The sequence below is a fragment of the Trematosphaeria pertusa genome, assembly GCF_010094035.1.
Source record: "Trematosphaeria pertusa strain CBS 122368 unplaced genomic scaffold BU26scaffold_14, whole genome shotgun sequence".
In the NCBI taxonomy this organism is placed as follows: Eukaryota; Fungi; Ascomycota; class Dothideomycetes; order Pleosporales; family Trematosphaeriaceae; genus Trematosphaeria; species Trematosphaeria pertusa.
Window position 1 is genome coordinate 1 of NW_022987225.1, and position 11843 is coordinate 11843.

At 47.8% G+C, this 11843-nt stretch overlaps 4 protein-coding genes across 4 annotated transcripts; all 4 read right to left on the bottom strand.

Annotated features, from left to right (window-relative positions):
* Window positions 1-3063: 3063 nt before the first annotated feature.
* Window positions 3064-5117, bottom strand: BU26DRAFT_553718 (uncharacterized protein). The gene is made up of 2 exons (XM_033832231.1): window positions 4331-5117; window positions 3064-4269 (listed from the first exon to the last, which is right to left on the bottom strand). The coding sequence occupies exons 1-2, from the start codon at window positions 5084-5086 to the stop codon at window positions 3460-3462; spliced, it is 1566 nt and encodes a 521-aa protein (XP_033679528.1). The 5' UTR covers window positions 5087-5117; the 3' UTR covers window positions 3064-3459.
* Window positions 5118-5893: 776 nt separating this feature from the next.
* BU26DRAFT_533269 (glutathione S-transferase domain-containing protein) lies at window positions 5894-6673 on the bottom strand (the record flags this gene model as incomplete). The annotated part of the gene is made up of 3 exons (XM_033831146.1): window positions 5894-6188; window positions 6239-6560; window positions 6637-6673. The coding sequence occupies 3 exons, from the start codon at window positions 6671-6673 to the stop codon at window positions 5894-5896; spliced, it is 654 nt and encodes a 217-aa protein (XP_033679529.1).
* Window positions 6674-7227: 554 nt separating this feature from the next.
* Window positions 7228-8843, bottom strand: BU26DRAFT_568546 (FK506-binding protein-like protein 2 precursor; the record flags this gene model as incomplete). Its single annotated transcript, XM_033833782.1, has 3 exons — window positions 7228-7830; window positions 7877-8433; window positions 8492-8843. 3 exons carry the CDS (start codon window positions 8841-8843, stop codon window positions 7228-7230), a joined length of 1512 nt encoding a protein of 503 aa, XP_033679530.1.
* A 1103-nt stretch (window positions 8844-9946) lies between these two features.
* Window positions 9947-11158, bottom strand: BU26DRAFT_79390 (uncharacterized protein). The gene is made up of 3 exons (XM_033836348.1): window positions 10616-11158; window positions 10099-10540; window positions 9947-10044 (listed from the first exon to the last, which is right to left on the bottom strand). Exons 1-2 carry the CDS (start codon window positions 11037-11039, stop codon window positions 10101-10103), a joined length of 864 nt encoding a protein of 287 aa, XP_033679531.1. The 5' UTR covers window positions 11040-11158; the 3' UTR covers window positions 9947-10044; window positions 10099-10100.
* Between the last annotated feature and the right edge of the window lie 685 nt (window positions 11159-11843).

An 11843-nucleotide genomic window follows, 5' to 3' on the forward strand; every position in this document is an offset into this window, starting at 1 on the left:
ATTTCAGAGCTCGGGGACGAGCTCTCCCTGTGAGGGGGGGTGATGTGACGGTCTGGTTTGGGATTTACCTCAGGTCACATGACCTCGGGTCACGTGATCTTACCACGTGACCTAGCCTAGCGCCTTGGCGCTCGGCACCTCTGTATATAGAGCCTCTCGGAGCAGCCTTCTACTCCTCACCTTTGGATAGCTGAATTTGACCCAACCTACCCTGCTAGCACCCCTTATCCTTACAGCTCGTGGAGACAGTGCTGCCTGCAGCCGACTTACCCAGCTAGGTGTTCCAGGGGCGCTCACAGCAGTGGAGACCGCGGACCCAGCCCTCACATTAAGAGCGTTTAATACCTTCTAGAATTCTTTATCTATAAATAGAATATTCTAATATACGTGTTAATAGCTCTATACGTTATAGAATTCTACGTATATCTAGTACTATTATACATTAATATATTATTAAATAGTATCTAGAGTAAGGTATTCTATATACGTAGAGTATTCTAGCATAATAGCCTAGACTCTAGTTAAGTACTATTCTAAGTTAACCTTATCTTTCTAGTATATTATATAGCTATTATTATAGCATGCTATCTATATAAGACTATTATAGTCTATCTAGATTATCTTAATTATTATTTTTTTCTTTAGGTATTTACGCGTAAAGTATTCTTTCTTGCTATAGACTAGGTATAGTTCTTTCTTAAAGTATTATACTTTTTTCTTAGTTCTAGAAGTCTACCTTCTCTTCTAAAGAGTTTTAACCTAGTCTAGGTCTATAGAGTCTCTCTAGAATATAGTCTAGAGTTATCTAGTTCTAACTATTAGTAGTATATAGTAATTTCTACTCTATTAATATTCTAGGTTTTATTTATACTATTAATTATTAATCTTAACTACTATCTCTATAGTATTGCTTAGGTTCTTAGATTGTTTAGCGTACGCGATGTTATTCTTAACTAACTCTTTTAACTTCTTATAAAAGAGTTCTGCTAGCGTAAGATTATTCTAGTCTAGGTAAGTACTTAGTTATCTAAACGTAGCTACGTATTAGAATACTAATCTAGTTTAGCGTAGTCTAAATAGCTTCTTCTAGGCTACCTTATATATATTAACCTCTCTAAACGTTTCTTTAAGGTATTTTGTAAACCTAGTCTAGCTTTTAAAGATTTTATTTATAAACTATTGTGTTCTCTTTATATTACTCTTATTTTCTAGCTAGTCTAATATATAGAGTTTAGCCTACATAAGAGTTTTCTCTTTTATATTTATTATAGCTTTTAGAATTTTATTCTTATTCTATAGAAATACTATAGTATTATATTATAGATAGAGTTCTATAGCTACTAGAAACGCGTTAAGATTCTCTCTTTTACTATTAAAGCGTTAAGGTAAGGCGATTTTAGTCTAGGCTTATTGTTTTACTATAGCTAGCTCTTCTACCTATTAAACACTTATTTTCTAGAGTACTATAATAATCTATTAGAGTTCTATAATTTACTTCTCTATAGTTAGCTTCTAGGTCTAGACTTTTCTAGCTTAGGTTCTAACTATTAATATAATAGTTCTACTTTTTAATATTAGGTAGTTATTTTATTATAAGCTATTCTCTTAACTAAAACTAAGGCTTACTTTTATAAGAGAAGATAAAAGATATACTTTAGCTAGAATCTTTAGTAATAAAGAGGTAGAGATAATAATACTATAATTATAAGACGTAGTAGTAATTTTAATAAACAAAGTAATAACTATAAGAAGCTATAAGAAATAAGCTTCTTCTAGTTATATATATGTACTATCTTAGCTAGATTAGAGGCTAAGACCTAGCTTCTATAGATTAGACCTAATTTATCTAGCTCTATCTAATTTATCTAATCTACGTTACGTAGTTCTAATTATTTCTATAACCTTTATACGTAATCTCTTTTCTTATAACTTTAGACTTAGCTTACCGTTTTCTTCGTTCTAGCTAGCTAACTCTATTTTTAATTCTATAATCGTAATAATTACCTAGTTAAAAGCTCTTTAGTTATAATTATTTCTTAGAGCTAGTAACTACTATCTAAGATAATATTATTTTTATTATAAAGCTAGATTTGTTAAAATTATACATGTCTTTATTAGTAATACTAAACTTTATCTTTATATTACCTACTAGGTTAAACTACGTCTAAATAATTATAGAATCTTCTTACTTTACTCTCTAATAGTTATACTTATAATTAAGTTACGTTTTAAGCTTAGAATAGTACGTAATAAAGTTATTTAGCTAGTTCTTATCTATAATCTTTCTACTCTACTTAGTAAGTAGTATATTAGCTATATCTTAAATAGTAGTAAGCTAAGAGGTAAATTCTTACGTGTCTAGGTTAAGTATATAGTTAACTATTACCTACTTTTTATTCTTTATAAGTTTTACTAAATTAGGTATCTTTTTACGTTATAGTATTATTCTAGCGTATTGCGTTTATAATAATAATAATAAGAAGACGTAGTAGATTACTCTAGTACGTTACTTACTTTAAATTTAGCTAGCCTAAATAGCTTTAATCGCAAGCTATATTCTAGCTTCTTAAAAAGACGACTTAGTATTAGTAGGTAGACTTATAGTAGTTAAGATAATTATTAGTAAGAGCTTAGTAAAAGTAACTAGCTTACTTATATAACTAGCTTACTTATAAAGTACGTTATATTAGTATATTATAGAGAGCTATAGCGTGTTATAAGCTTAGCTCTAGATTCTATTAAATAGTCTAAAGCGTAAGCTATATCTAGAATTTATCTAAAGTTAATTAGGTATTTATAGAGAACTTTATAATAGAGATAGTAGTATTTAGTAGAGGCTTAGTATTTTTAGAGCGTTTAGTAGTATAAGGCGTTTAGTAGTAGAGTATATTATTACCTTTATTACTATACCTTATGCAGCATTGTATCTTCTAGGTGTAGACTAGAGTATAAGAAACCTATCTTAGAGTTTTGCTAAGAAAACTTATGTAGGTATACTCGAGTTATTGTAGACTACTGCTAGTATGCATTTCCTGATTTGTTTAAGCTCTATCTATATTCTAGCTCGCAGTAAAGCCATTACATTACACTCTAATCAAGGTTCTGTTCGTCTCCTAGCATCTAGCTCAGCACGATGGGCTGCATCTGACCCGTGTACTGGTCTTGTAACACTGTCTGCAAACAGCTCTCTTGCTTGAGGATATGGAAACTTGTTGGAGAGAGACCCGTTCGTGAAGAACCCAGAGTGGTCGTGGAAGCACACCGATAAAGAGATTCAAGCTCCGACGGGCCAAGAACGGCTCGGAGATTTGCCCCATCGCGTTTGGATCCGCGCTGGGTCTTGGTGGCATGCAAGAGAGCTCAAACTGTTCCGCAAGGAACCTTCGAACCATGAAATCCTGGGCTACCGATCCCACGGCGGTGGAAGCCAAGCCAGGCAAAGGTTTTTAACGCTGATAACTAGGAGCCCGTATTCCGCGGCAAACTAAAATAGTCTCTGATATCGCCTCCATGGACGCCTGGCGGTGTCTGACCCCAGGGTTCAATATCGGACTCTGACTCCGACTGTTCCTCATACTGCGTCTCATTCAGGGCATACGGGTTTGGCGCCTCCATGCCTTTCAACCATTGTTCTTTTGATATGATGGGTGTGGAATAAACAAGATCCATGCGGTTAGGTCTCAGAAGCTCGTCTCGAATCTTGTCCATCCGGTCCCACGGATATTCATCCCTCCCCACTCTTGCCCAGTAATCGGGGCGGAACCCTATCTTGACTGTCTTGAGAGCAGCCTTGCGAGCTATAGCATGTTCGCCAAGCTCTTGTAGCCACGCTTCTTCTTTCTCTCCAAAGTCGCTCCAAGACTCGCTATGTTGGTCATAAATGTGGAAACTCCATCCGAAGAACTTCAGTTTCGGCCCTAAAAAATTCGCACTTTCCGCGGTGAATGGTGTGAGTTCACCTGGATAGCCCATCTGCCACCTAGATAGCGTCAAAGATTCAAGATTGGGGAAGAGTGTTGCGTCGAAGAGGTGCTTGTTTTCACCGCCATTGCGAGAGAGGTAGCCAATGTCGATGGTCTTGAGGGACTTGCTGTGGATAGAAAGCCACGATTGGAACATGGGGTAGTCCATCATCCAGGGGTTGTTGTAGAAGCTACCAAATTTGAAGTGTTCGAGCTGGGCCGGCCACTGGATAAGCAGAGCAGTGGATTGCGGTGTTTCCCCGTAGTCGGATATAGCGAGGGAGGTAAAGGACGCAGTGCGGAACAACTAGGCATGCGATCAGTATTTGGATACTTCTGAGTTCGTCGCTAAAGAATTCCGTACGTACCTTTGGGTCTAGCTGCAGAGAATGAGCTTTCAACTCAGAAATCCCATGAAGCTCCAACTTTTTAAGCTTTGGGGTCGGGACGTTTAACACGTGCTGGAGATAAAGCCCCCAGCCTTCCCTAGTAAGCCTCCAATGTCGTAAGTCTTCCGACTTCTGCATCAAGCTTTGGATTAGACGCCATGTATCCTTATTTGGTTTCTCGAACCCCCCGTAACACTTCAAACATCGCACTCTGGTTAGCCATTTTGCAAGGTCTTTTGCAATGGCCCAGTCCTGTGGCCTCAGTGTTGTTGCGTCTGAAACGCCGATGGAAAAACGTCTGCAATGTTGACGAAGGGACGGATTCTGCCGTAGCGCGAGGTGTAACCGAATGACACCCTTTTTAGGTGGCACCATCGACGGTGTGCCTTCAAATGCTATAGTGTGGAATAGCATTGGTTGGGCGATGTGGCTTATTCGCCAACATGTGCGCGATAGTGCTTTCGCGCATTTAGCATTCGGGGTGAAGCTGCAGTCGGAGCATCCATGCCGATCATTAGGTTCAAAAATGGCAAGCTCAATGATAGAGACTAGAAGCTCTTGCGGGAGTCGGAATATAAACGCAGGACCAGTTACCGGGGAGCTCTGGGGCGAGGGGCTCTTGGAGGAACAACGCTTGGGCTCTGCATGTAAAGGTTTAAGATCGATGATAGCGAGGTCTTTCTTTGGAGATGGTCCAAGGCGTGTCTGTCGAATCGCTAGATCCCCATTTTGCATTTTCTATGAAGCGTGGGTGTGTATTGAGCGGTTGATAGTAGTAGAGTGCAGTGGCCCGATATCTCAGCGGAGCTTTGCTGTCATTGGGGTGGGGCACTAGGCGATATTGGGCTTAGAGCCAAAATACCCCTCTCCGGCGCAACTAGCAGCGCCACCAAAAAGCCGCACAAGGAAACCAAGTGCGCAGGTCCTCAAAGCCCAGCAGTCGTCGAGAACACAATCAATTACATCAAGGTTGACACAGAACCAGCCGTCCCTAAGCGCGACCGTCGCTCCTGAACGCGAAGGGAGAGCCGAATCGAGAAGAAATCACGTCGCTCCTCGCGAACCTAAAGGAAATCATTACGCAGCAGATCAGCACCACCGCGAACCAGAACAGCATCATCGATAGCCTCCGATTCATTTACGCGAGCTAACGAGGGCCCCTTGCAAAGACAAAGAAATAAAACATGGTATTGCAAACGAGCCTAGCTACACGCAACGCCGGCCGTGATCCCAGGCCTACACTACAAGCCATCGACCCACAAGGAGCCCGCTGTGAAAAGGACATTTTGAGAAAGAGAACAAGAACAACCTGCACCCCGCCCCCATCCTTCGCTAAGAAAGATGTCTAGAGCCAGGGATGCGCCAGACCAGGAGCCGAGGGGAGACCACCAAGCAAAGAAAAGCTCGCACGCTGTCGGCAAGTATAAATATGAACTCATTAATACACCTTTTTGGGGGGCGAACGTATTGCAGACATGGACAACCCTCCAGGTGCGCCTGTGGGCAGAATTGCGTAGAAATGCACGTCGGACAAACGAACCGCTAGAGGATCGCTCGCGTGTCCACACACTTCTTCCAGCTGTCTCTTGCCATGATACTATCCTGCCACCTGACAACATTCTTATACCCCTTGAAGACCTCCTCCTTCGACTCGCCCGGCAGGATATCCACCATGCTGTTCCAGGGGATAAAGGAGAAATCGGCATAGGTCAGTTTGTCGCCGACGAGATAAGGGGAAGTGGCCAGGTGGCCGTCGAGAATGGAGAGGATGCGGCGGACTTCGGCGCTGTAGCGGGCCATGGCCGAGGGGATGCGCTCGGGGTGGAGGATGTTGAACCTGGAAGATCTCGTCAGCCCTTCGTCGGTGTAGTAGAGTAAAAAACGCACCAAGCCGCCTGCCCAAAATACGGCCCCTGCCCGCTCATCTGGAACATCAACCACTGCCTCTCGAGATTCCTCTCCACGACCTTATCCCCATGTGTCAGCCTGCCCTGCGTATCATACTGCTCGACGAGGTACAGGATAATGGCGCCGCTCTCCCACAGCGTGAGCCCCGTGTTCGGGTCCTCGATGGCGGGCACGCGGCCGTTGGGGTTGAGGGTGACGAAGGGCGGCTTCTTGACGTCGTCGAATTTGAAGGAGATGATTTCGTAGGGCAGGCTGAGTTCTTCGAGGATGACGAGGACTTTGTAGGGGTTGGGGCCCGGTGCTTGGGAGGAAGTGTTAGTGGGTGGTGTTTAGGCGGATTGGATAAGGAGGGTGGGGGATGGGGAGATTGGGCTCACGGGTGAGCCAGAGTTTGATGGGTTGGATGTCTGTCATGATGGGAGTGGAAGCGAGGAAGCGGAGTGAGATGTTAGGTGCCGGTATGAAGAACGGGAGTGTGTGCAATGGCAGGCTCAGGAAAATGGCGGAAAAGCTTAGGAAAGTAGAAGAGCTGTTGGTATGGAGGTGCTCTTCGGATTAGAGGCAGCGGGCCCTGCACGTGAAGTTATAGAACACCAACTCTCAAAGAAACCTTGGGAAGAGAAGTAGAAAGCTGGATATGAGTGTAGGGAACCAAAATGCCTAAGATGGCAGAGCTTAGAAAGTAGAGAAGAGTTGTTAGTACTTATGCGATTCTCTCGTACGAGTGGCTCAATGAAGATCCTAAGAGCTTACGTCGCAGGGCTGTGACGTGCCGCAAACTTGCGGTATGCTTTGCTCACTAAAATCCTAGCGCGAACGTTTCGAAAATAATGGTAGACCAATAATCTTGTATGTACCAGCTGGCGTAGGGCCCTACGCAATCTACTCCGGAAGCCGTTCCTACGACCAAGTAAGCACTAACGCCATTCGCCTGCACCACAGATAACAACGAATGGAGGCAAACCACATCACCGACTGCTGCTCCCGTGCTCATGAGCTCCATCAAGATCAGGATCATACTCCTTCCCCTTGCCGCTGTTACGCCGCACAGGTATTGTTGTTGGGTTGGCTTCCTTGAGCGGCTCCGTCTCTGCGGTTTCAACATCGCTATCCTCGTCTTCTCTCCTAGCTCGCCTGTGCTGCTCGAGCCACTCGTCGTCCGATTCCACATCGCTCTCTTCTCCGGGCGCAGCAACATAATGGCCCTCTCCGCTGGCTGGGTCTTTGATGAAGCCGTCAATGATCCAGTATTGCAGGGCATTCATGATTAGCGGGAAGATGAACATGACAAACGTGATCTGGATTGCCTCGTTGCCCTCGGTCCATCGAAGCGCCCAGTCACCGGCCCATGCGATCCAGGGTAGCAGTTGGAAGATGATGAAGACGCAGAGCTTCATTCCGAAGAGACCGAGAAAGTATATTATGGACTGCTTGAGCCACCAGGTGGCGCGCGGTGGGTGGCCGTAGTTACCGGAGCGAATCGACTCGGGAGGATTTGCGAGCGGGGTGAGCAGGAAGCCCCTGTGGAGAATTTTGAGCAGGAGGACTAGAATCGGGATACCGATGGTAGTCTAATTCGGTTAGTGAGCTTCTGGTAAGTCGAGACGCTGCACCTACATCGATAGTGATATTGAGGAGGTAGAACGAGCAGGGATTTGGCTGGTTCCCCTCGTCATCCGCCCCCGCATACTGTGGTGTTGCCTTCGTCTTTGCCGCCACGTCGAAGCTGCCCGACGACAGCATCGACATGAGGATATTGGCTAGATGCAGGAGCACAGAGCCAAACACCTGCTTCGACACGTCGAAGAACCAGATCCTGAGCGGCCGCCGTGGTGTCTCCCTCCATCGCTTGTAGACCAGCGACGAAAGGGCGAGCAACCCAAGCGCGCCCTGCACTATCAGGGCCCAGGGGCCTAATAGATGGCACTCGCCGTTATCCTCATTATCCATTGCGTTGGCTTGTGCGGCCGTCGACTCCGCGGGCTGGGCTGCTAGAGCCGCGGATGTTGTAGGCTTTTCTTCGGCCGGGGAGGGAGACGGGGTTGGTGTTGGAGCAGGAGTGTCTGCTGGCATCTCGCTGGGTTTCGCAGATTGGCCTGGGCGGGCAACTGTCGGTCGCTGGGGAGCGGCTTCCGGGCTGACGCCCTCAATGCCCATCAACTCGGTTTCAAATACTGTAAACGATGTTAGCCGGCTGCGTTCTAGGCTACCACGTGCCTGTCTAAGACATACTCAACGTCGAACCCGCAGGTATCGGCCCATTTTGCGAGTTTCCATATGCCAACGCCGGCGGGATTGTGAGCTTCCTGCCCTCGCCTATACACATGTCCAGCAGGCCCTGGTCCCATCCTTGTATGACCTGCCCTTTCCCTAATGTAAACTCAAACGGCTGCCCTCTATTGTAGCTCGCATCGAACTCTGTGCCATCGCTCTGCAATGTCCCCCGATAATTCACGGATATCTTGTCGCCATTCTCCGTTTTGCGGCTGCACTCGACCGGCTTTGTGATTTCGATGCCGAGACTCTGTGCGGAAACGAGGGAGGGTAGGAGCGAGAGAGCGTAGAGTGGGGTGAAGCGCCGCATCTGCGGCTATCGGTGCGATTCTGCGTCGCGGTCTGGGAAGGAGTTTGGCACGGTTGCACAAAGAGAAGAGAAGGTGAATCCGTCACGAGGCCGCGGAGGCGGGCGAGATGTCTGCGGACTGACTGGTGATGGCGATGTGAAACAACCCAGTCCAAGAAAAGACACGGAATCCCGAAATAGTCGACTGCGCACGTGCAAGGAAGAGCGAAAGAGGACTGTACCCGCGAAGAGGGAGGAGAAAGGGAATGAAGGCGGTGCGCTTGCGCCTCGAATCCGTCGACGTTGAGCATGGCGATGCCAAAGATCATTGCCACAATAAGGTAGCCTTGCCAAGGAGGATGTTCCTCACGGTCTGGGCCAATCACACGCCATCCATAAAGTGATTCAAACTTCAACACGTAACCCTCTACCACTTCGGCATCTGCAATAACTTTCATTCCGAGATAAAACCATTTACCAGGAGCTTTGTACTGAGGGGTCATATTGAAGCCTGCTACCGCGATCAGAAGCCGATCCAGCGGCTTCTCGGATGCCCCCAAGGCCCATCATATATCAAGGCGCTCCCGAGATCAAGAGCTCCGGAAAAGAGATATCTAGCCCAAAAGAGAACACCATCACTTGCGCTTCTTACACCCACACATTATGGCTCTCCCTCTCTTTAATATCCACGTTACCCTTCTCCCTCTCCTTCTCTCCTTCCTCCCTCCCCTCCCTATTCCCACCCCCAGCCAATCTCCACATCTTCCTCTCCGCAGGCTTTCCATCGCTCCTTTTCTTGCTCCTAAACATTCGGACCCACTCGAAATTCCACTTCCGTCGTCTCAATGACACCGCAGCCCCAGCCAGCACCATTATACAAAACAATGCGCCCACCGACGCGCCGACGCCAATCCCCGTCTTCGCAAAATCCGACAACTCGCCTTTCTTAATGATCACAGTCGGCGTGGCGGTAGTGGTGACCCGAGAGACGATGGTGCTGACAATGGTCTGCAAAGACTCATAGCTCGTCACGGTATGCACGGCCGTAGCCGTGACAGTGACACCCTGCGCTAGTTGGGTAACAGTAGCTCCGCCGCCAGCAGTATTCAAAGCTGCGAGATTCGCGTTTGTGGCCCCCTCTGTGCTGGAGAGAATGCAGGTCGTAGGTTCCGGGTTCGCCGCGATGTTACCACTAACAAAGACGACGAGAACCGCCGCGTATCTGCCTCCTATTAGCTCCATCCCTTTCTACCCAACTTTCGCTCACGAGGCGCACACTTACGCAGCAGTAGCAACAAACACATCCTGCCTCCTGACATTCCCCAGACTCGCACACGCCGCCGCAAACAGCACCGTGAAAGTGCCCAGCATCCCCAGCCTTGCCCGCGCATTGCTCACAAAGTACAGCCCGACAATCGCGCCTACGAGAAATAGCACCGCGCAAATGGCACTAAGAAACGTCACGAGGTGCGCGACATTCCCCCCATCGCTCTGTCTCTCGAAGAAACGCGTTAGCGGATCCGGATCTGCGCACGGGGAGAGGCTGCTGAGATCGGATTCCTGGCGCCGCGTGTAGTACTTGTCCGAGAAATACGGCGTCTTCTCTGCGGAGTCCGGTCTGAAGTCCTCCGGGGGGAAGGCGCGCCGCGTTTCAAGCAGCGCGTTTTTACTCGGGCGCGAAAGAGCGAGAATCTCTTTCGTCAGGAGGACGGCTTCATCTACACCCCATATATTAGTCACACTTTCTCTCATACCGTCCCCAATAGCGCTTGTCCCATCCTTCAAACACTTACAGTACTCCCGCACCCTTTCCCTCAACTCCCTCTCCAACTCCCTCACACTCTCCTCCTTTACCATCCTCCCGCCCTCCAACCTCTCCAACCTCTCCTCCAACACCGCGACCTCCCTCTCCATCCCCATCAACCCCCTAAAATTAGCGCGATCGAACCTGCGAAAAAGCGTCCCAGAATGCGATCGCGACTCCGCCATAAAGGACGCGAGTTGACCCGACAGCGCGCGCCGCTGCTTGCCGCAGTCCCACGCGTGGACTCTCTCGTCGCCATCGCTTCCGGAGGTAGTGTCTTGAGGAGTCAACGGCTCGCAGGTGATCTCTATTTTGGCGCTTTTTGCGTCTTCGTCCAGGTGCAGCGCCGGCTCCGATATGCTGCTGCGCGAGCTGGCGATTGTGCTGATGACATCTTCGTCCGGCGCACCCATTGCGGATTGGAACGAATGCTCGAATTCCGCCAGGCACCCCGAGAAGGAATCCCCACCTTCTTATCGCAGCTGCTCGTGTAAAGAAGGTCCTTTCTTGACTGGTGGCTGAGACGTTCGCTCCATTGGCCAGTCACACGAGCTGCATGCTTCCACTGCAGGAGCAATATATGCAAGCCATACTCCGTGCCGCGCTCATCAGCCCACAAGGGGAAGAGCTCAGCCACACTCAAGCGGGGATCCAGGCAGCAACCTCTTGTTACGATGGACGATTGCGGTCTGTCGCTGTTGGCATGCGAATGCTAATATATTGAAGAGTGCATATACTGAATTTTTCCTATGGCACATCGCGCCGACTATAGTACACACAAACCCAACCCAATCCGATCGACGAATTACCCCAATCCCGCCCTCTAGTCTGCGATGTACCCCGATCTCAGTCGCATTCCAAAAGGCCCCCTCTTTTTGGCAAGTAGAGTACCCTAATCGAAACATGAGAAGAACGCCTCCATGGCGCAGTGACCGTACCGTTCCGAGCCATCCATACCAGCCAGACCGTAGTAAGAGAAGCGCCGCAAATGCTGATGCGATCCAAACATTACAGTGTCCACTCCCAGTTTGATATTCCATGTAAAATGCGTGAACAGCCAGAACCCTAAGGAAGGACAAGAAGAGGAATGTAGTTGTGCTGGCAACCGCTCGATGTAGTCATTACTCCAATCCGTAACCGGCGGGACCGTCCACCAACCTCCAATTAATCCTACGCCACGCTGCAAACCGCAGCGCCGAAATAGCCGAATCCCATAT